The 22742-nt window shown below is 53.2% G+C and overlaps 1 protein-coding gene across 4 annotated transcripts in view; it reads right to left on the bottom strand.

The window, feature by feature from the left end:
* Positions 1 to 502: 502 nt before the first annotated feature.
* The window catches only part of PPP1R12B (protein phosphatase 1 regulatory subunit 12B), a 250443-nt gene continuing 228203 nt past the window's right edge, over positions 503 to 22742 (bottom strand). For 2 of the 4 annotated variants that reach the window (XM_056110653.1, XM_056110654.1), the window contains 3 exons: positions 19538 to 19591; positions 18041 to 18091; positions 503 to 7424 (listed from right to left, as the gene is read on the bottom strand). In XM_056110653.1, coding sequence (XP_055966628.1) covers positions 7338 to 7424; positions 18041 to 18091; positions 19538 to 19591 — 192 coding nt within the window. In that variant the 3' untranslated portion in view covers positions 503 to 7337. Of the gene's footprint in view, positions 7425 to 12446; positions 12646 to 18040; positions 18092 to 19537; positions 19592 to 22742 lie in introns of those variants that run through there. The other 2 variants (XM_056110652.1, XM_056110651.1) reach the window with 2 other exon arrangements.

The raw sequence follows: 22742 nt of genomic DNA on the forward strand, positions 1-22742 counted from the left end.
AGACCCAGGTACCGCGGCTCTGTCGTCAGCTTGCCCGTGACTGCCCCCTCCCCAAAACGTGTGCGGCCCCCGCTTGCCCTGGAAGCAGGACACAGGGAGATCTTCCCAGGGTCTGGACACACTCACACAGCCGCTGTTCCGACCGACGCAGGGCAGCCATGCTCTTGGGCTTTGGCAACCTATTTTTTGTGGCTCCACTAATTTTTTTTTTTTACTTTTTGATTTTTGGGCCACACTCAGTGGGACTCAGGGATCACTCAGGGAATCACTCCTGGTGGGGGGAAGGGGGACCATGTCATGTGGGGTGCCGGGGACTGAACCAGGGTTGGCCACATGAGGGCAAGTGCCCTACCCACTGTACTCTCCAGCCCTCCTCGGGTTCCTTTTAGACCTCCAATGGAGGCGCTCCCTCGCCCTACTTGTCCTCAGACACAGGAGACAAGGCCATGACGCTGGGCCGACTGCGGCAAACCTGTTTCCTAAACAGCAGGCTGGCCAGTCACAAAGTTAAAACACAGTTTTATTTACTCATTTATAAATACTGTTGTGTCTCCAGGCATCATATAGATGTGAATATTATTATTCCCAAACTTTCAAACACAGACTGCTTAATAATACTATATAACAACAACCAGGAAAACGAAGTCATTCATCTCAGGGTTGAAAGGCCACTCAAAATTGCATAAAAATACATTCAGGTCACAAAGCAGATCTGGCTCTCCCTCCCCAGCCCCCGCCCGGCCCCAGGTGTATTTACAATGAACTGAAGTTAATCCCACAACTCTGCTGAAAAGTTTACCTCTGGTGCCATAACAGTGCTGGCGGGAGGGTGGGGGGGGGGGCGGGGGGTGGAGGGGGAAAGTGAGGTGCTCCCAGGGTGCCATTCTGGAACCCAGAGAGGCTGGACACTGCAGTGGTGCTGATGCAGTGGTGTTGATGAGCAGAGCTGGGATGCAACTGCTTCCTCATTCCCCGGGGGTGCCAGTCGTCCGGGGCCAGGCCCAGCCTGGAAAAGGCCGTGGGCAGCAGGATACAGGCTGGAGAAGGGGCTTGAGCGATTGCCGCAGATTCCCACCACGGCCCTACCCTGCCCTGCCCCTCTCCTGTGCTTCAGACCCTTTGCCTGGACCCCCGCCCCCCCCGCCCCCATCTCTCCGAAGGCCCTGCAGGTGGGAGTGGAAGCAAGCGGAAGTGAGAGAGGCCCTGGTGCGGGAGTGCTGGGTCTGAGGACCAAGGCTCCCTGAGGCTCCCTGCAGCCAGAAACACCCACACCGAGCAGGAGAATCTGAGACACAGGCCCCGCACACACAGCAGGGCACTGCCCTGGGCTTCGGGGCCTCCTGGCCGTTCACCCTCTTCCCCAGGGGCTGGTCAACACAGCAGGGAGCACTGGGATGGAACTGGGGCGGGCGCTGGCGCTTCTGGGTTTCCTCCTGGAGTCCGACTGACGTGTGGACATCCTCTTCCCCATCAGCTCCATGTGAGAAAGGCAAGGAACAAGGGCTGTGGAGGGCGGGCGAGAGGGAGGCGAGGGTGACCAGCCTGTTGATGTTGGAAGGACATCAGAGCAGCCTGATGTCACCTTCAGGGGCCACCCAAGGAAAAGTTTATGGAAATGGCAGAGAAAAGTTCGGAGGAGAAAGAACAGCAAATATCACTCTGGCAGGCCTATGGTCCAAAATGATAAACAGATGGAGTGGAGAGAGCTCAGGGAGTTTGGGGGGGGGGGGGGGCAGGGGACGCGGTGGGGGGTGGGAAGGAAAGGGGAAAGCAGGAAACAGGAATCCGAGGAATACATGGGGCTAATCCTAATCGAGGCTCTGCAGGCTCCGTTTGACCCTCCCTCCCCCTGCTGCTGGAGTGTGGGCGTGAGAAGCAGGCATGACCCCCCCAAGAGAACCACCTTTTCTTTTTTGGCTTTGGGTCACACCTGGCGATGCTCAGGGCTCACTGCTGACTCTGCACTCAGGAATCCCTCCTGGCGGTGCTCAGGGGACCACACGGGGTGGCGGGGTTGGCAAACTGCACGCCAGGTCAACGCCCTCCCCGCTGCTCTATCTCTCGGGCCCAAGAGAACCCTTCTGAGGTCAGACAGAACAGTTCTCAGTTGGGTCCGGACATACACTCACTTCCTATTTGCTTCTCTCCCTGGGGGGAGGGGACTGGGGGACTTTCACCCAGGTTCCTGGCCTCATGCGGATCCTGCCCAGGCCCCCTTCTGACCCTGACCCCTGTGCTGCAGGCTGGAGAGCAGCTGCAGGCTGCTTAAGAACCTGCCCTGAAGAAGCGCCTCATCCTCAAAGAACTGTGGGAAGGACAGTTCCCAGGCTGCAGCCAACAGGATCTGTTTTCCAATCATAGCACAAGCTCAACCAATAGCTGTCCCGGAGAGGGACCCTTGTTCCCGAGCACTGATAATACCCGTTAGGGAAATAGATGGACTCTCTGCTCCTGGAAGCTGAGGGGCGGCCGGCTCCCCTCTCCATTCCCTCCACGGCACACAGACCCCCTCACTCTCAGGCCCTCTGCTGTCCCGCTGTCCCACTTCCACTCATGCCTGGTTCTGCCCAGGCCTGGAGGCTTGAGTGCTGTTCTGCAGCAAGTGGCATGCCAGTCTCCCGCATCGTGCCGCCACGGCTGACCTGCTCTAAAAGAAGGGCACCCCGAATAGCACGGGCACTGCCCGCTCCTCAGAGTCCGGAGGCCCAGCGTGCCAGCAGCTAGAGGCTGGTATGGAGGACAATCCCCTTTGCTGCTCTGAGGGCACAGTTCAAGGCTCCGGGCCAGGCTATGCTACGCCAAATGCTGTCAGCCCACTGGGGATGAGGAGAACCACACAGACGACATCTGAGCAGGCCAAGGAAAGGTAGCTGGAGAAATCTATGGAGCACGGCTCTATTTCCTATTAAAACAATTTGTCCAAAGGCTGCCTGCAACAAATTGCTTCTATCCACTTCCCCCTGAGCTCCAATTTCCACCTCTGCAGGTTTTAATATTCTTACCAAGCCATTAGGAGAGAAAGCAATTGCACCACCATTCAATTACTGCCAATATTCAAGTCTCTTTCCAACAACGATGAGAAGCCAACCTCGACGTGCTGACGATAAACAGCTGGAATCCAGAAGAAAACAAGGAAGTCTAAAGCTAAAGCAAAACTCTGAGTTTAAGAAGCGCTCTGACCTTCCTAGGAGTAATCCACTTCAGTCTGAAGGGATCCGAAAGACCATCCAATTCAACCTCATTCTCTGCTGGGGCAGGAAACTGTCCCTGATCATTAGGCTGACCAGGGCACCGGCCTGGACCCCAGATGTTCTGACCTAACAGGACTTCTCCTCCTTCAGCCTTCAAAACCAGCCTGGGGACCAGGAGCTGTGATCATGACTGGGCCGAGATTTGGGCCCAGATGACCTGTGACCGCATTAGGTGTATGCTGGCATCGATGGGCTCCTGGTTCTGTCTGGGAGGACCTGGTTAGTGTCACAGCGGGTGGGGTGGGGGCGGAGGGGAAGGGGGGAAAACCCCTTCCCATAAGCTGAGGGGTTGAGCTCTTGGGCTTTCCCCCTTTGAAGTGAAATAAATGGAAACACCTTGGCTTTTCTCCAGGCCTCATCTGCTCTCCTGCTCCTGCCTTTCACGGAGGGGAAACAATGTCAGGCTTGCCACATGGGGCAAGAGACCTCACCCAGAGACCCCACTCAGGGCAGGACTTTGAGGATCAGCCCCCAGCAGAGGGTCAGCAGTTCCCATCTATTTTGTATCAGAATAGATGGGGGGCAGGGGAGGGGGCTGGGGCCGAGCATTCTTAGCTTCCAGAGTGGAACTGTTGAAGAGAAGCACATGTTTCACTTAGGACAAGGGAAGGGTTTGGGCCAGGGGTGGGGGATGACTTCAATGACCCCAGAAGCCACCCTGACAGTGGCCCCACGAAACCACCCAAGCTTCTCCCCACGCGCTGGGAGATGGGCGAGGAAGCAGGAACGTGTGCACACACACCCCGAGGTGGGACAGAGGTAGATTGGCCTATCCAGGGAGCGGCGAGACCGCACTCAACACACCCGGGCAACGCCCTCATCATCGCACAGCCCAGCTGCTCTGAAGACCTCAGTGGGGCAAGGGGTCACTGTACCTTAGAATTTGCTGGGAAAGAATCAGTAGCCCTTATGAGCCAAGCAGGCTGAACTGGCCAACTGGCCGGAGGAGGGCTAGAGAGACCGCCTCATTACTCGCAGAGGCTGCGGCCTGACAGGAACAGCAATGGAAGTAGAGCGTGGCAAGCTCTGCCTCTCCTTCCTCTTTTGATACTTCATGGGAAGACCTGCAAGTCACACACCTGGGCTGCACACACCTGGGCTTGGGCTCTGGGGTGCCCCCTGTGTTACCCTGCCAGCTCCCGAGGACTGGGGGCTTGCAGGTGTGATGACACATGCCTGACCAAGTAGCACAGAATTGGGCAGGCGGATCACCCAGCACCCTAAGTGCAGTGGCTTCCAGGTCATGGTCAGGACAGGTGAAGAGAAGGGCCAGAAGCCAGACTGTCCAATACAATGAACTAGTTCGTATGCCCGTGAGTTCCCCGGGACTGAAAAGCACAGAGACATTCCATCAAGAGGACAACCCTCTCGCAGGAGAGAGCTGCACCATGAGGGGAAGACGCTGCAGGGGAGGACAGGCTGGCCAAGAATTCTGGGACTCGTCCCCCCTTTTCACAGGCACCAGACAGATGTGAGGGGCTCTTGGTGCCCCACCTCCTGGTCAAGATGGAAGGGGCTCAAGACGTCTCCTAATAATCAAATTCTCTTTTTCTGAGAAAGAGGCAGCAACCACCCACTTCTGAGATGAGTCAGGAGACCACCTCGTGGACCCCAGAGAATAAGGAGCCCAACAGTGGAAGAGACAAGCCTAGGATCCTTGAGAACTGGCTGGCAGTGTGCTCACGGGAACACAAGATGCTTCGCTGGAGCCCCTCCTGGAAAACAGCTGCCCCCGGGGCACGGGGACTTTTGCAAGAAGTACCAGGCAGCCCTCTGCTCATACTACTAGGAAAGCCTTTCTGGTTACTGGAGTTGACCAACCTTTGAGGAATAACTGCTGACAGCACCTGACCTGGGCTCAGAAGTTGTGGCAGATGGTGGATGGGGGGGGGGGGGGGGGAGATCTGCTGTGACCCTGCTGGCCTCCAGGGTACGGGAGATTTCAGAAGACTGTGCACTCACAGGGCAGTTTTCCTGCCACGGAGACAAACTGGATAGAGGTAGATTTAAGTTAGGAGAATCGACCGCTCGAAGCACTGCAACTCCAGAAAGATGAGTCAAGTGACCTTCACACTCACATGCGCCAAACAAGGGGTAAGACTCCAATAAAGAGAAAATACTTTAAGTATCACTGTGAGAGCACGGTCAAGCACTTATGGTTTGATTCCTTTGTGCTGGACTAACAGAGTCATCTGCTCAGGTGTCGGCATCTTTAAAAGACTGTTTTGGCTCAAGGACAACGGGCGTAGCCAGGCACGAGCGCTTTCCATGGAAGGGATGGCTAAAGAACCTGGGAACATCAGCCAGAAGATTAAGGGGGTCTCACCAGCAACACTTGTCCAAAGTTGTCACCATGAAGCAGGGCTGGGGACATCTGGCCGGTGGGCCGTGTAAGGCCATGAAATCCTGTGGTCTGCCCGTGGTGCATGACGGGACGGATATGGATGCTTCTCGTTAGCTGCCCATGGCCTGTATTTGAAGGCCGGTGTTATAAATATCCAAATGGCCCCTGGCAGATCAAAGGTTTCCAGCCCTGTAATTTAAAACTGTACCTAGATTTTTTTCCAGAAGTACTAGGAAGCCCTCTGCTCATCCTAGGAAAGCTTTTCTGGTTACTGGAGTTGACCAACCTTTGAGGAATAACTGCTGACAGCACCTGACCAGGGCTCAGAAGTTGTGGCAGGTGGTGGATGGGGGGAGGAGGGATCTGCTGTGACCCACAGTGAAAAGCTGGACCAGATGACCTTTCACCTGTGCAACTCCAAGGTTCTGGGACTTTTCTGAATGGTTTGAAAATATTCCATCCCTTCAAATCCCTTATGAAGAAGTCATTTCTCCTGTTCGTTTTTCTTTTCTTTTTTTGCTTTTTGGGTCACACCCAGTAATGCTCAGGGGTTACTCCTGGCACTGCACTCTGGGATCACTCCTGGTGGTGCTCAAGAGACCATTTGGGATTGAACCCAGGTCGGCTGTGTGCAAGGCAAATGCTCTACCCGCTGTACTATCACTCCGGCCCCTCGTTTCCAAGAAAACTAAGGTCTCTCCCTAAAACCTAACCACCGGGAACAGCTGAGCTCATCATGTCCACAGCACCTCCCAGCGCCTTGACACACAGCTGCCAAGGCCCTTCGTCACTCTGCTCGCACCATTCATGCCTTTTCATCCATTCCTGTCCCCTCAGCCCCACTGTGGTCCCCCCTGCAATGACATCCTCCCTCTGAGCGGAGTGAGGAAGAAGAGGTCAAAGGGGCCGGCAGAGCCTGGACTTCCTCATCCAGAAAACCAGTTTGCGGGGGTGGAGGGGAGAGGTGGGGCAGGGGGAAGAGGAATCGGGAGAAGAGTGGGAGAGAGAAACCTTCGGCCACAGTCTGGGCCTGGCTTTTCAGAGGAGCGCCAGCACAGGAAAGGAAGGAACGAAGGACGCCCGGATCGCCTGAGCCCTGGGGATGGGCGAGGGAGGAAGGGAGCAGAGGTGTTAAGACTCGTCAGTGGGTGTTCCTGGGTTGCTGAGCAAACAGATCTCGCCACCAGCAGTTGGAGAGAGGTCAGTTCCTGAGAGGTGACGAGAGGCAGAGGCCCTCGCGGCAGTCACGGTCCCCTTGGCATCGGCTAGCAACACGGGCCAGGGGCGCCCCGAGATGAGGCCCGCAGTCTCTGCTCTTTCTCTCGGCTTCCAGACAGGCCCCTGCACTGGCCGCCAGACTCCTCTGCATCGGAGACCCGGGTCAGTGCAAAAGGCAGTGGGGGGACTGGTTTGGGCCGAGTCCAGCACAGACGACGAGCTGAGCAGCAGGAACCGGGAGGCCCCCGCTGGCCCCGGCGCGCTCCTGCAGGCCTTCTCCAGAGGGCTCAAATGGCTCAAAGGATCACACTCTTCAGTGACAGCTGTCATCACACGCGGGTGGGGTGGCAGAGAAGCAGGGCACGGGGAGTGCAGAGGAGAATGTACAGAGCAGAAGAGGTGACTGGGGGGCGGAGAGGACAGTCCTTCCACCAACACATTCACTTCGTTTGGTGGAAGGCAATGGCTGGAAGAGGCGGGTGGGGAGCGGTGGCTGCTCTTCCCCCGGAAATCCGGGGGCCAGTCTATTTGGAGAGTTTGCTGATGACTCGAATGAGGGCACCATTTTCGTCTTTCAGCCTCTGGTTGTCAGACTTCAGTTCTGTTAATACCTGCAGGGGGACGAGGGAACGGCATGTCAGAATCTGGGGTGACCCCGTCCCTGCTCCCTGACTGGCCAGGCCAGTGGGTGGAGTCTCTTGATAGGGCTTCCGCCATGCACTCCTTCTCCTGGGGTGCACAGAGCCCTCCGATCGCCCCCTGGACTTAGCTGGGCATGTGGACACCAGGCCACCTTGTGTCCCTCTACCTTGGGAACAGGTACACTGAGCTGGGGGGCTGGCTGACGGGGCTCCAAGCCCCTCGCTGTCTAGCCTTCCACTCTAGTGGTACCTGTGGGCAACGGGTCCTGCCCACTGAACCCACTGCCAGCCGAGAAACTCTGGGAAGGGAGCCAGAGGCAGACACATGGAAGAGACCCCTGAAGGGAGGAGGGGCGTCAGCGAGGGAATGGCTCCACACTCGGGCAAACAGGAGGCAGAAGAGGGCCGGGATGGGGTCCACTGGTCACACAAGACGGCATGGGGTCCCTCTCTGGGTGGCCTCTGTGATGCTGATGGACATGCTCTACCCATTCAAGTCAGGTCCAAAGGGGCTTCTGGATTCACAGGCTCTTCTCCCTACGGGAGGTTCTCGGAGGCCAGGGGCTTTCTCTAAACCTTCAGGGGCTGATTCCAGGAGCAAGAGGCTTTGGATGCGGGCGGGGGGCAGATGTCAGTCGGATGAGTTTTGACCTGTTGGGCTACCGCACATAAGGTAAAAGATAAAGGCCCTCCCGTTGATCGTCGATTTGCTCGAGCGGGCCCAGTAACGTCTCCATTGGAGACTTTGTTGTTACTGTTGCTCAATAAAAATGGAGTTCCACAGCCCCTCCTGGGTACTCAAGTCTTCACGTGAGCAGGCCCTTCAGCCTGTGTGTGACTGAAACAGCCTAGTGGGATGCTGAGAGGGGACAGTTCATGTGGGACCTGCTCATGGCAGAGACTGAGATTTGAGGGTAAGTGTCCTCCAGCAAGAAGGTGCCTACCCCCGTTCCACGCACCTACCTTGGTCCCATGCAGATTCCTTTGATGGGTCAGTCACTCAAACCTACGTGATGCCCATGGGCAGGTGATGTCCCCAGTGAAGGACAGTCTGGAACTCTGAGGTCACTACTATGTTTAGTCCTAGCTCTGGCTCTACCACGGCCACTCAGAGAATGAATCTATATGGTAAAGGACAGATTTCTCCCCTGTCTGGCTCTTCTGGAGGCACTCCAGGAAGAAACGTGTGCTGAAACAACAAGGAAGTCTTACTTGTGCCTCGGCACCCGACTCCCAGGAGCACTTTACGCGTCCATGCTCGGGGGTTATCCTATGTCTAGAAATGAGCCCCCAGAGAGCTTCCTAGCAAGACCAAAGGCCCTGGCTAGTAACTGGCAAGGCTGACCACAGAATCCACATACACCTGAACCCAAAAATCATCCTTTCAGCACAAAGGCGGCATGAAGGTGGGAATGAAACACCGGAAGTCTAATGATCTGTAACCTCGGCACTGCCATTGCCCTAAATGACTCGTAGCATGTTGCTCAAATTGCTTTGCAGCAAGCACTGGTTTTCGTTCTGCAGTCAAGGAAGAATGACATCCCCCACCCCACGCCTTCGTAAAGTAGGGGCTCTGGGAGGCTCCCAGGAGGTCAAAGGAGTGCTGGCACACTCTGTGCGTAGAGTCCTCCTCCTGTTAGATGCTCCCCTTAAACGAGTGAGGGCACATAAGCGACCTACAGACATTTGGAAGGGTTTTGCTCAGAAAATGCAAAAACATCATTTTAGTTCTTTGACCTGGGCCTCTTGGACCTCTGTGGGCCTGGTAACCAGACTGGAGTGCTCAGAAACTCATCTCAAGATGGTAAGAAAACCCACTCAAGAGGGTTTCACGCTGCTCCCCCGCTCTCTGCTCAGCTCTCTGAAGCCTGCAGCCTGGGGACCAGGGAGATCTGGCATATTCCAAAACAGGATTCCACAGGCAAGGAGGAAGCTATATAAGGCAATGGACTGCATTTCACTGCTAGCAGCTCATCAAGTCAGAACTTAGCTGCCTTAAAAAAAAAAAAAGACAAACAACTCATTGAGCCTTGATGATTTATTTCCACATTAAAAACTAAATTCGTAAAAAAAACATTGGACAAGGGCATTCTCCAGCTGCAACATGCTACAAGTTGACATCTTAAGGGAGTGTCAAAGAGAACAAGAAATGGAATGCAGAAATCAAGGCGGGCAAAGACAGACTCATAAACTTGACTCTCACAAGAGAGAGGAGGAAATGAGCACTGTTATCTGATATTCGCCCGAATAAAAATGATTAAACAAGAACATCTGTGGACATACTACAAGTCTGGGGCTGAACAAAGCTTTATCATTCCAGCTCTCTGGACCTCAGCTGGACTGAGTTTTAAATATCCCGTGGAGCATGTGGTGTTCAGGTACTGGGTAGATACGATAAGGCCTTTCTCAACTATTGCTTTTGCCTTCGATGAGGAACGTGCTGCAGCATCCCCCTGGAGCAGGAGAAGGCTGGGGAGAGGCTGCCAGCGACTCCAAAGGAACTGTGGGGGTTGGGAGGCTTGGGAAGTGGGAAGGAGCTTCCTGCTTAGAGACTGTTGGTCAGTGGCTTGAGGTACAGACAGAGGACAGATGCTTCTCCAGGGGGTCATTAAAAGCCAAAAGTACAAACAAAAACAAGCCAGCAGGGCACATTCTCCTGACCACACTGTTTGGCTTAATTATCTCATCCTTCCCTCCAGTAGGGCCCTGTTGTTTTCCTTTCCCCCTTGGACAAGGCCAGTCAGTATCTTGGGGTGTGCAAGCCCTCGGGTGTCTGCTGCAAGCCTGCAGGCCTCCTCCTGCACATCACACACGCTGTAACAGGCAAACAACTAAGCATGGGCCAATGCCAATAAAACTTGCATTCTGGACCTGAAATCTGACTCTGAGACTTGACTTTTTGCATGTCATGAAGCATCCTTCTGTAGAGTGACCCTTCCCTACCACCCCTGCCCCCAAACTTTCCGTGTGGTTCATGGGCTGTACTGGAGGCTTACACTGGCCTGCAAGGGCTCCCCTCGCGGAGGCCAGCCAGGCTTCTGGCAGGGAAAGGATTCCGTGGACTCTGGCCTCCCACGAGCAGCCAGGGCATGGAGGCAGCGGCCTGCTGTCGTCCATCCCATGGAGGCTTCTGGTACTGTTTCGACCACATGCCTATCGAAGGGGCTGGAGCGATAGCACAGCAGTAGGGCGTTTGCCTTGCACACAGCCAACATGGCCGACCCGAGTTTGATTCCTCCGCCCCTCTCAGATAGCCCGACAAGCTACCAAAAGTATCTCGCCTGCACGGCAGAGCCTCGTAAGCTCCCCGTGATGTATTCGATATGCCAAACACAGTAACAACAAAGTCTCCAATGGAGACGTTACTGGATCCGCTCGAGCAAAATGGACGAACAACGGGAGGACCGTGACCGTGACTGTGGCCTACTGAATGGCTGGAGCCCCAGGCCACACACGGTGGGGAAGGGCTGGGGTGCTGAAACCTGACCCATTCGGTCTGAATTCTGTGAATTCTGGTGGCACCACTTCCTCTCACTGAGAGCAAACGACTTCCACTGTGACTGGAAATCTCCATACCTAAAATGACGATCCTGGGGGATGAGAAAGCGCCTCTAAGTACTGGCCCCTAATTGTGTCAGGAGGTTACTGACCGAGCCTCACTCTGCTTTACTGTGCTTTGAGAGGGAGCGGGAAATAACTCGGGTATCTTTGGGGGCTCTCTGGCTCGCCCCATGTTAAGTCTTCCAGGAACCTTGCAGCTGAGGTTCAAGCACCGAGTCTGGAGGAAGACTCAGCCGCAGGGTAAGAGCCCGCGCCAGGCCACGGCGGCACTGCCCTCACTGTTCTCTGCTCGTGAGGGCGGCGGGATGTGAGCTCGGCCTGTCTTGGACTTTGGGTGCTTCAGATCTGGTGTTAGCCACCAGCTACCGACCCTGAAGGCGCAAGCAAACAGTCAGCTAGAGAGAACAGGCCTTCATCTGGACTAATTAGATTACTGCTGACAATGAAAAATCCGCTTCAGAGAGTTAAGCTGCTAAGTGGCGGGTGACCCCTCGCCATCTCTTGGGTGGGAAAACAAGGCGTCAGGGAAATGCTCGGCGATCACACACTTTTTTCTTTCCTGTTCGGTTCTCAGTTGGAAACAAAGTCTGGCTCTCTGCTCCCCTCTGCCCGCCATCTCCATGGCAAACTGGCCCCGGGAGGCAGGCCTGGGGGGAGAGAGGGTCTCACTGGCAGGGCCAGGCTTCGCCTCACAGGGCCCGGGCTGTGGAGGGCGGGGGAGGCGGGTGCAGAGCGGAGGAGCTAGAGACAGGGAGGCGAGCCATGGAAGCCTCCGAGGGCTGCGAAAGGAGGTGGAGACCAGGTGTCCAACTCTAATGTCGGGATGGACGCTGGTTCGGCGCAAGGCTTAAACGTCTGGTTCCAGTCTTCCCTCTCCCACATACCGGCTGGTCTAGGAAGTTAGCTCTGCCCGGGATCTAAAGGGTCATGGCTCTGAACCCGGCTTCACCAGAAGAATGCACAGGGGAGTGTGGGATAAGGCGACTGCCCGGGTCTCACCTCGGATCCCTGCTTCATCAAGGGGGTCCAGCCACTCTCTTGTTACTAGCCTTTCCGCGTGTTTCTCACCCTGACGGCCTCGCCCCTGCTTATCCCTAGCTTGGAATCCATGACCAGCCCCGATGCGGGGTTCCGGGGAACCTGCTTGCAGTTGGACAGCTGCTAAGGGTGGTCTCGGGTTGGCAGCGGCCCTGCCAAAGGATGAGTGAGCACACACGGGGGTGGAGCCCAGCGGGCAGATCCAGACAGTTCCTCGGAGAGGGAGTGAGGTGGTGAGCCCCCAAACTGACAGTCAGGCCAGGGCTCCCCACAGCCTCCCCGGCCAGGCCCTAACCCTGCTCCTGCAGTGCCGGCTGACCAACCTTCCCAGGAACCTGCCTACGCTGGTTCTGCTGGGGGTGGGGGGCCGCGCACAGCGCGGTCAAGGCCCCGCGAGAAGAGTGAACGTGCCTGGAGTGGCGGAGGAGGGAAGTGAGGTGGAGAAGAGGGGCAAGGGCTAGAGCTCCTGGTTTTCCGAAGACTCGATGGACGCCATGAGTCTGGCCACAACTCGGGTCAGGGCCCTGTTCTCAGCCTGCAGCTGCTCGTTCATCTGCTTCAGGGTTTGAATCTGTTTGAGCTGGTGGAGGTTCTGTAGAGAGTGAGACATGGAGGACACAGACAGACGAGACGAGAGAGACAGACACACCGGAGGAGATAAAAGGAGGGCAGAGAAATCACATGACTTTTGTTTTTTGTTTTTTTTTTTAGTTGCATGCAAGAAAGAAAATGAGAAAGGCAGGAGTTGGGGGGGGGGGAGCGAGGGGAAGCGGATGGCTGGGGAGGGGGAGAGCTGCGGCCACTCCTGGCTGAGGCCTGGCTGTGCTGAAGGCCAGCTGTACGAACAGAGCCACCAGACTCCCAGAAAGCGCATCTGAATTGCTTTTCCGACAGCCCATCCCGTGGCTTGAGCTTTCTGAACTCAATTAACATGGCTGAGCCACAGCCTCAGGGACCCTTCCTCTTCCTCCTCCTCCTCCTCTTCCTCACTGCAGCTGGAACTGACCTCCAAGATCCAGCCGTGACCTCCCAAATCGAGCTGCACCCTCTCGTCTCAGTCCTCACACCCTTCCTCCCATTCCCACTTGATTTCTTTCTGGGTCCTTCTCTCACCTCATTTACTTTGAGTGTCTAAAACAAAACGAGGGAAGAAAGAAAAGAAGAGGATTCTGATGGGTTTCTGCAGGAGGCGTGCATGGCATAGAAGGCTGAAGTGCCACCGACCACAATAAGAAGCCAACTGGGACTTCTGGCTGCGTGGCTGCTGGCAGGGGCTCCTGCAGCCCAGAAGCACGCTCCAGGACCCAGGACAGGCTCAGGTGTCTTGACCTGCTATTCAGTTATCTGCATCACTAAGTTCACAACTAGTTACATTCTCTTTGTTCCAGTTCAGGAACTGGGATGTGCGGAAGGTGCTGACAGACTCATGCTCTGGAAATCACAGCCGTGTACCCAAGCTGGAGATATCATAAATGTCCAACAGTCATGGAACTGGCTGAACTGAGCAGTCCGACCCCAATTATCTGTCAGCATTGCAGAGAGAACAGAATAGCCAGTGCACAGGTATTTTCCAAACTCCCTCATGGCCTGAATGGACACCAAACTGCTCGGCACTGGACTTTCATTACAGCTCTGCCTACTGTTACTTGTTCTTCCTAAGGGGTTTCACGTGGAACCTGCAACTGAGGCCAGCAGCTCTTTAGGAAGAGGAGAATGATATATGAATGGGAGTCCATAGATGAAGACACACAATCCATTTGTAGGCCTTTTGACTACAAAAAAAAGGCCTCCAGGTATCACAGAAAAGTTCTGTGGTACCTGCACGGGTGAGAAGGATGAGAATGGAAAGTTAGTGGAGTTAAACTTGCTCGGGAATGAAGCAGCAGGAATATGAGTCAGTATGAAGGGGGGAAACAGTGAAAAGGAAAAACGAGCAGAGACAAACTTCAGATCTCTTTTTTTCCCCCCAAAGAGGGAGAATGAGCACCTTGGAAAAAATGTGGGGTGGCACACAGCCACTGCAGGGCTCAGGACCAGGCACGCCCCCAGGTCACGGAGCGGTCGGGTGGGGTCAGATGTTAAACTGATGGGTAAGGACCAAGCTTCAGAATCGACGGAAAGTCCCTGGTTCTCACCCTTCTCTGGTGTTGACACTGAACCAAATCTTTCAACACATCCTTGTCATTATATAAAGAAGTTCTTGCCTTCTAGGGAATAACATTAAAGACTTCATTATGAAAATGACTCAATCTAACATGTGAGTGCAGGCAGACTGCTCTGGAAGAATTTGGGAGTTATAAGGAGAGAGAGAGGTGGAGAGAAAGAGAGAGAAGCCAAACAGAGTCTGGTGGAATGTTCTCTAGGAAGCAGGACTGGAAGAAAGGCATGGAGGGGGATGGAGAGGCAGCGGGCCATAAAGCAGGACGGGCACGGGCAGGACTTAGGGGCCAGGACCACCTTGTGATATTTCCAGGGTAAGTAAATAAAGTCCAAGTCAAATTCCAAAGGGGCTTGCCTGCTGGGGCCCTGCATGCAGCAGTCGGGGAGGGGCGGCAGCCTCGGAAGGAGGGGCAGTAGAGCAGAGCGTCCGGAGGGGCATCAGCAGGCAACGGGGGGCATGAGGGGCATGGCCCAGGCTGGCGCGGGCCCAGCACAGCGCTCACCAACATGCAACCTGGGCAAGATTGGCATCAAATTTTCCTCTAATCCAGGACCTCTCCTGGGGAGAACCTCTAGGTACTTACCTTCCCAAGAAAAGGCCAGACGGGCACAAGCCAAGTCATGGAGGCCTGCAGCCCTGGAGGCGGGTTTGGGGGCGTATCGCATGGTTCCCATTTGACTTGACCTTTGTTCACTTTGTCAGAGTCGGAAAACCAGGTATGGGAGTCACTTTCTACCCTTCAGTGTCTTCAGGGAACCCCAGGGCAGTCTACCTGCTCCCTACGGATTGCTCCAAGCAGGCCGGAGCGTCAGTACAAGCACGATGAACATAATACAGCCACTAGAGCCAGCTGGCCCTTGGCTGGCCCTGCAACTGGACAAGCAGGCTACTGTCCCCATTGGCTGCTACCAAGGACAAAGAGGTCTGGGACTGACCACTGGAGAGATGGTCATGACTGGTCAACACCAACTGTGACTTGGGTGAAAGACTTGAAAGCTAAGCACATATTTTCTTGGGCTTTTCTAGGGCTAGCCATACCAGTTTTATGATTATTGGCATATCTAGCCTAATGAGTATTAGTATATCTGGAGTTTTTTTCCCTTCAAAGAGTGTACGACACAAACATAAAACTGATGATGACTAGAGGTTCTGGCAGTCCTTCCTCTAGGTCCCCTGGGGGGAGCTGGAACTTTTGGAATCCAGCAGCAGGTCTGGAGACTCATGTGAATGTGTGTCTGAGAGACTTTAGGCTCTGTGGACCCTTTTTTCTCCACTTGGCGCTGGGATTGGTACTAAAAGGGTACTTCTTTTTTTTTTTTTTTTTTTGCTTTTTGGGTCACACCCGGCAATGCACAGGGGTTACTCCTAGCTCTTCACTCAGGAATTAGTCCTGGCGGTACTCAGGGAACCATATGGGATGCTGGGAATTGAACCCAGGTCGGCCGCGTGCAAGACAAACGCCCTACCCGCTGTGCTATCTCTCCAGCTCCAAGAATGGGTACATTTTATTCAATAAAAAATGTTTTCTGCATATGAGAGAAATCATTCTCATATGTGGGATATCAAGATCTAAGTAGGGGAACGACAAATGTCCAAAGGCGATATATACATGAAGAACACGGGAACTGGTTTTCAGTAGGAGGTTTGCCACTGTGGGAAGGGGGAAGGACAGACAAATCTGGGACATTGAGACAATGGTGGGTGGAAGGGGTCCCTCTGGAGGAGGAGGGGGTGCTGGAATGTGGCAGAGTAATATGCATGGCACCTACCAGTCATGGTACTGTAAGCCACAGTGCATGAAGGGAAAACAGTGCCTGACCCTGAGGCAGGAAGGGGGTGATGGAAACGGGGGACACTGGTGGAGGGGAATGGTCACTGGTGATGAGCATGGTGTTGGAACACTGTATGCCTGAGATGCATCATGCATAGTCTTGGCATTCACAGCGACTCAATAAAAATATGATTTTTTTTTTTAAGTTCCAAATCCAGTTTGGGTCCAACCCAAACTTGCTGACTGAAGTGGCTGGACTGGAAGGCTTGACTTCCATGTGTCTCTACCAAGGAAAGGAAATAACCCATGGCGAGTGTAGGCAAGTCCAGTCTGACAGGACACAGAGATAGAGAGAAACATGCAAGCCTGTCCTCACTCACAGAACTGAGGGCCACCACCGGAGTGTCCCAACTCCACTTGGAACTGGAACAGGAAAGTCTCTCACTCCACTTTTGGATATTTTCTCAGTCTTTTTATGGGACGGTGGGGGTGTGTGGGGGGGGGTGGAGACGTGATCAGCCTTCAGGTGTGCGCATGCACGTGCTGTCTCTGTCTCTCTTTCTGCAGCATCTGGCTATGCTCAGGGACTACTTCCTGTCTGGCACATTCCTGGTGGTGCTCGGGAGAGCATCAGATACAGGGAATCGAAACCAGGGCCTGACACATGCAGGGCAAGTGCTCTACCACTGAGCCACACCCCTGGTAGAGGCGTCTTCTTCAGGAGCATCTCTGAGGGCTGCCTAAGGGCAGAGCACAGGTGGTAGAGCTCAAGGGTGGCCCAACATGGCTGCAGCAGCCCCCAGGCAACCCAAGCTGCGGCCGCTCATTCATCAAGAACGGGTCAGGTGTAGCAGAAGAGAATGCTGTGCAGCAGGCGTGGAGTAGGTGACGAGTGGCTGATGGGAGTAGGCCAGATCTTTCCTATCATCTCAGGAAAATCGACTATTCACAATTTCTACCTATGGTTCAAATCACCTTGAAGTAGTGTCCCTGGTCGAGATTTAAGTAGGTATTGCCTGAACTTCTGGGTGAAAGCACCAGGACTAGCCCTAGCATGTGGAGAACAGGGATTGCAAATATAGGGCATCTCTCCCTTCCTTCTAGAATCAAAAAGAGCAACAGGATTAATAAGCCCTGATTTCGTGTGTGTGTGTGTGTGTGTGTGTGTGTGTGTGAGCGCGTGCGTGTGCATGTGCGTACATATGCCCCATTGCAGTCCTGTTTCTCCTAACAGGTGAAAGCTGCTCGCTTACAGAGTTCTCCCTGTGCTTCCCCAGCCGCACACTCCCTGTCCTACATCCAGGGAGGCACAATCCTTGGAGAAGGCAAGAGGGCTAAGCCAGTGCGAAGGGACCGCGGCCTGTGGCCTCAGAGACTTGGATGCTGCTCTGTGCAGCTCTCCTCCCGGCGGCTGTTCCCCCTTCCACAGCAGCCACCTGACTCCGCTGGGCACACTGCCAGTTCTTACACTCCAAACTGCCCACTGAAGTTAGTTAGTGGGGCTGATGGTCTCTGCAGGGGAGCCGTGGAGTCTGGCTGGTGGCACGAGCTCATTCTAAAGGGTGAGTTTTCTACGTTACCCGATACTGCAGGGGAAATGTCCCGGGGTAGGAAATCAATGGGAATCAATTTTTATTCTGCTGCAGAATGACTTAGACTGAGTTTCTTCCAGCAAAGGGACGAGGGAGGGACAGGGCCGGACCCAGGTGGAGACTCTCTGGCTAGCCCTGACACACCCTGCCCCCTTCTTAGGGGTGGTGTTAAGCTTTTTCACCAAGTCCCTGGAGGGTGATGCCATGGCTCAGAAAACGAGGAGCCCCGCTTCAGGCTGAATTAGTGCTTTCTTAGAATGGGATAGCATCTGTCCCCAGAAGGCCTTGGGGGTCACAGGGGATGTGCGTGAAGCGAGCCCCTCTGCCATGGCCGAGGAGAGTGCGCCTCTTCACATAGCATCTCTCATTGGGGGCGGGAGGCAAGCAGAGAGGGCTGGAAGGGACAGGGCCTGGCGGGCATCTGGAGAACAGTCACACAAAGAGAGAAAGCGAATGTCCATACCTTCATTTCTTCTTCCATCTCTGACATTTTCCGCTCCAAGGCTCGCCTCTCCTGTCAAAGAACAATGAGACTGTTGGCCATGTCTAGAGGCAGCTGGAAGAAGGGCCTACCCCGTCCCACCGCAGGATGGTGCTAATTCCCTGGTGGAACCACACCCACGAGGAGTGGCCAGTTGGCTGCAAAGCACTTGAGAGCCTGGGCTTAGTCCCCTGCAATGCGGGGACCCCTGAGCACTGCCGAATGTGCCCCTCCAACTTCAAAGAAGTCAAACCACAGCATCTAAAGCTCCCATCGACCCATTCCATGGGGAAGCAGCTTGCTAATAGGCAACAGAAATCAGAACGGGGCATGCTGAGATATTCTGAGGAAGTGGATGATTTCAAGGAACTTCAAATGGCTGCAAGTGAGGAGGACCCAGGCTCTCTGTTAATGACCGAGAAGGCTTCATCGTCTCCAGGCACCCCCCTCTCTGAGTGCTTCGGCAGCTGCTTCTCTCATGACGGGGAGCGGAGGGCAGAGTGGACATCACTGCCTACGGACAGCTCCGCATCTCCCTGCTTTTCCTTCTCACACAGCAGCCGATGACAACAGGTCTAGCTGTGGTGACGAGTCTTTGACTCAGTGAGCTAGTAAAAAGATGTTTTGTTATGGGAGTTAACGGAAGAGAACAACACCTCGCTGCTGTCCAACAGACAGGAATGGGAAAAGTGGGAACAGACCTTAGGGTCAAGCCAGAGTTAAGGTTCATCGATAAAGCTGAGTCTTCCCAATCCAAGAGCTTCAGATTCCCAAAGAGTATTCTGAAATGCAGCTGAGGTGGCGGGGAGCAAACGACCCAGACATCCTCCCTGCCGCTGGAGAGTGGTTGCCCTCACTGGCTCAGATTTCAAGTTAGGAGAGAGGAATCTCTGGGAAAGACTACTGCTGGGAGTGCTCTGCCTGCTGGAGGCGATGGGACCAAAGAGACCTTGGAACCAGGTCTGCAGAAGCATCTGTGCTTCCCAGCAAACCAAATACATCGGAGTGTGTGTCTGCACATGCGCATGCAGTTTGTCTTTTGGTTTTTGGGCCACACTCCGTGTTGCTCAGTAATTATTCCTGGCTCTGTGTCAGACTCTGGGGACCATATTGGGTACCAGGGATTGAACCCGGATCTGCCACGTGCAAGGCCAGTGCCTTCCCCTGCTGCAGTATCTCTCCAGCCCCGATGGGTGTGCAGTTTTATCTGCAGGCAGAATCATGTGGGGGCGGCCTGCCAGGGCCCTCCCGCCCTAAGACTGGAAAACGTGAGACCACGATCTGAGGGTAGCCAAAAGGAATAGCAATCAAAGCGCTGTCCAGAGTCAGAGCGAAAGAATTTCTTATTAAGCTGGGAATGGAATGTGGCAGAACGCCGGCCTTCTTAAGATGAACTTTTTTTCCACTGGCATGAACAACAAAGTCAGACAGACTCAGAAAGAAGAGGCCAAGTAGAGGGAAAAAGAGACGGACACGTACCCGCTTCTCTACCTCCAGCATGGATGACCGGTCGGAGGACTTCTCCTGCTTCTGCTAGAGCCAATGGAGAACAAACAGTGGTTACTTGTTGCGGCCAGTGTACAGCCTAGCCTAGCTCATGGTCACCAGCAGACCTCCCAAAATCCCACTCAGCAGAGGCCTGGAGAAAACAGGCTGACCACTAGCCCTCACAGGTCACTGCTTTGAGTTAGTGGGAGCCTCACTTGGTGGAGGGAAGAGAGGAGCAATGTTTCCTCGAATGGGAAAGAATCCCGAATACCAAGACGTTACTCGGGGCACATATACAGAGGCTCACTACGTCTTCGATTCTAATTATTCCATGCCCCCAGCCCCCGAAATGAAATGTGGCTTCTTTGATAAAAGGCTCCTTGAGATGTTTGGAGGATCCTCCCAGGAGGGGAGATGCATGTCGAAAGTAGACTATGGACTGAACATGTTTGCCACTCAATGCCTCTTTTGCAGACCACAACACCCAAAAGGAGAGAGAGAACACAGGGGATTGCCCTGCCACAGAGACGGGGGGATGGGGGGATGGGGGTGGGAGGGATATTATCCATGGTGGTGGAAAATGGGCACTGGTGGAGGGATGGGTATCTGATCATTGTATAATTGAAACCAAAGCACAAAAAATTGTAAATCTACAACTTTAAAAAAAATAAAATAAAATAAAATAAAGGGAAAAAAACCAATAAATAAATAAATAAAAATAACAACAACAACAAAAAAAAGGCTCCTTGAGCTGGAGAGTCAGAGCCCCGCGACACTCTTCAGCTTCTTAACTGAATTTTTGCAGAGGGGTTAAAAACACTTAGCCACAAAAGTTAGGAGGTAGGAAAACCAGCAATGGCTCTTCAACAGGAAACAGAAATGAACCCTGAAGTTCCTTTTGCCTCTATCTATCTATCTATCTATCTATCTATCTATCTATTGCTTTTTGGATCCCACCTGGAGGTGCACAGAAGTTACTCCTGGCTCTGCACTCAGGGGTTACTCCTGGTATTGCCTGGGGGACCATATGGGATGCTGGAAATCAAACCTGGGTCAGCTGTGTGCAAGGCAAACGCCCTACCTGCTGTATTAGAGCTCCAACCCCTCCTTTTGCCTTTAATATTATGAAAGTGGACAAAATTTCTAATGCTCAGTAGATATTTAATAAATACAGGGTGATGATGATGACTTTTTTTTTCCTTTTTGGGTCACATCTGGCGATGCACAGGGGTTACTCCTGGCTCCGCACTCAGGAATTACCCCTGGCGGTGCTCAGGGGACCATATGGGATGCTGGGAATTGAACCCGGGTTGGCCATATGCAAGGCAAATGCCCTACCCGCTGTGCCATTGCTCCAGCCCCGATGATGATCTTTTTAGTGAAGCAAGATCCTTTTTTTTGGTTCTTTTTTTGAATTTTTAATTTATTTTTAAAATTTTTTATTAGTGAATCACCGTGAGGTACAATTACAGACTTACAAACTTTTGTGCCTGTGTTTCAGTCATACAGTGCTCGAGTACCCATCCCTCCACCAATGCCCATTCTCCACCACTGATGATCCCAGTATCCCTCCCACCCCCTACCCCCACTCCATCCCTCCACCATACCACCACTGTGGCAGAGCATTCCCTTTTGTTCTCTCTCTCCTTTTGGGTGTTGTGGTTTGCAATAGAGGTATTGGGTGGCCATCATGTTCGATCTATAGTCTACTTTCAGCACGCATCTCCCATCCTGAGCAGGTCCTCCAACCACACTTTACTTGGTGTTCCCTACTCTATCTGAGCTGCCTTTTCCTCCAGCATATGAGGTCAGCTTCTAAGCCGTGGAGCCAAACCTCCTGGTACTTATCCCTACTATTTTTGGGTGCTAGTCTCCCATTCTGTTATTTTATATTCCAAAGATGAGTGCAATCTTTCTATATCTGTCTCTCTCTTTTTGACTCATTTCACTTAGTAAGATAGTTTCCATATTGATCCACTTATATGCAAAGTTCATCACTTCATCTTTTCTAACAGCTGCATAGTATTCCATTGTGTAGATGTACCAAAGTTTTTTAACTGAACAAAATGTACTTTAAAAGATGTAAGGGGGGGCTGGAGCAATAGTACAGTGGATAGGGCGTTTGCCTTGCACGCGGCCGACCTGGGTTAGAGTCTCAGCATCCCATATGATCCCTCAAGCACCGCCAGGAGTAATTCCTGAGTGCAGAGCCAGGAGTAACGCCTGTGCGTGGCCGGGTGTGACCCAAAAAGCAAAAAGCAAAAAAATAGATGTAAGGGGATAGAAATAGAAAGAGAGGAATACATACGTGTTTAAGAGAGAACACAGGCTTTGGAGAGCAAACCAGGATGATTATTTTTATTTTGCTGAACACTATCTACAAACAGCTAATAAATGCAGACATTATTCTGCATTCTCTTAAAGGGGAGAAGGCATCCCTCCTTCCCCCCAAATCTTAAAAAGTAGCCAGAACTAATAATAAAGCTAGCATTTCTGACTCCTTCTGGGTTTTTCTGTTCTGAAGTTATGGCCGCCTGATTTGACCTTGAGTCCCCAGAAAGGAAAAAGGCTGAAGTAAGTCCTGCCATTTTTTTTTTGAATATTGTCCTATGCTCCTCTTTCCTAAATCTGAGAAGCAGAGAAACTTCTCAGCTTCACTATTTTCTGTGACTCACTATTTTCTTCAATCTTAGCTAGTTCTTGCTCACTCGCACAAAGAACAAATATTTTCATTTTATTTTTATTTATTTGGTTTTTGGGTCACACCCGGCGATGCACAGGGGTTACTCCTGGCTCTGCACTCAGGAATTACTCCTGGCAGTGCTCGGGGGACCATATGGGATGCTGGGAATCAAACCCGGGTCGGCCGCGTGCAAGGCAAACGCCCTACCCGCTATTCGATTGCTCCAGCCCCCAAATATTTTCATTTTAACATGACACCTTAACCCCCTAGAATCTGGGGCTCTTCTATGTTAAAACATTATATATTACATGTGTCCATGTGGTAACTACCCCCATACATGTGTGCGGCTGACTCGCCTCTCTCCAGTGCCAAAAACTCCATTTTTGGTAATAGCAGAACACTTGATTCATAACACCACTATTTCTTCTGAATTTCAATAACTTGTATTTTGGCATACAAAGTTGATTCTGACACACCCAGCAAAGTGGCTGGCTAGCAAGGCCACGCTTCTCC

Source organism: Sorex fumeus, unplaced genomic scaffold (genome assembly GCF_029834395.1).
Source record: "Sorex fumeus unplaced genomic scaffold, SorFum_2.1 ptg000010l, whole genome shotgun sequence".
In the NCBI taxonomy this organism is placed as follows: Eukaryota; Metazoa; Chordata; class Mammalia; order Eulipotyphla; family Soricidae; genus Sorex; species Sorex fumeus.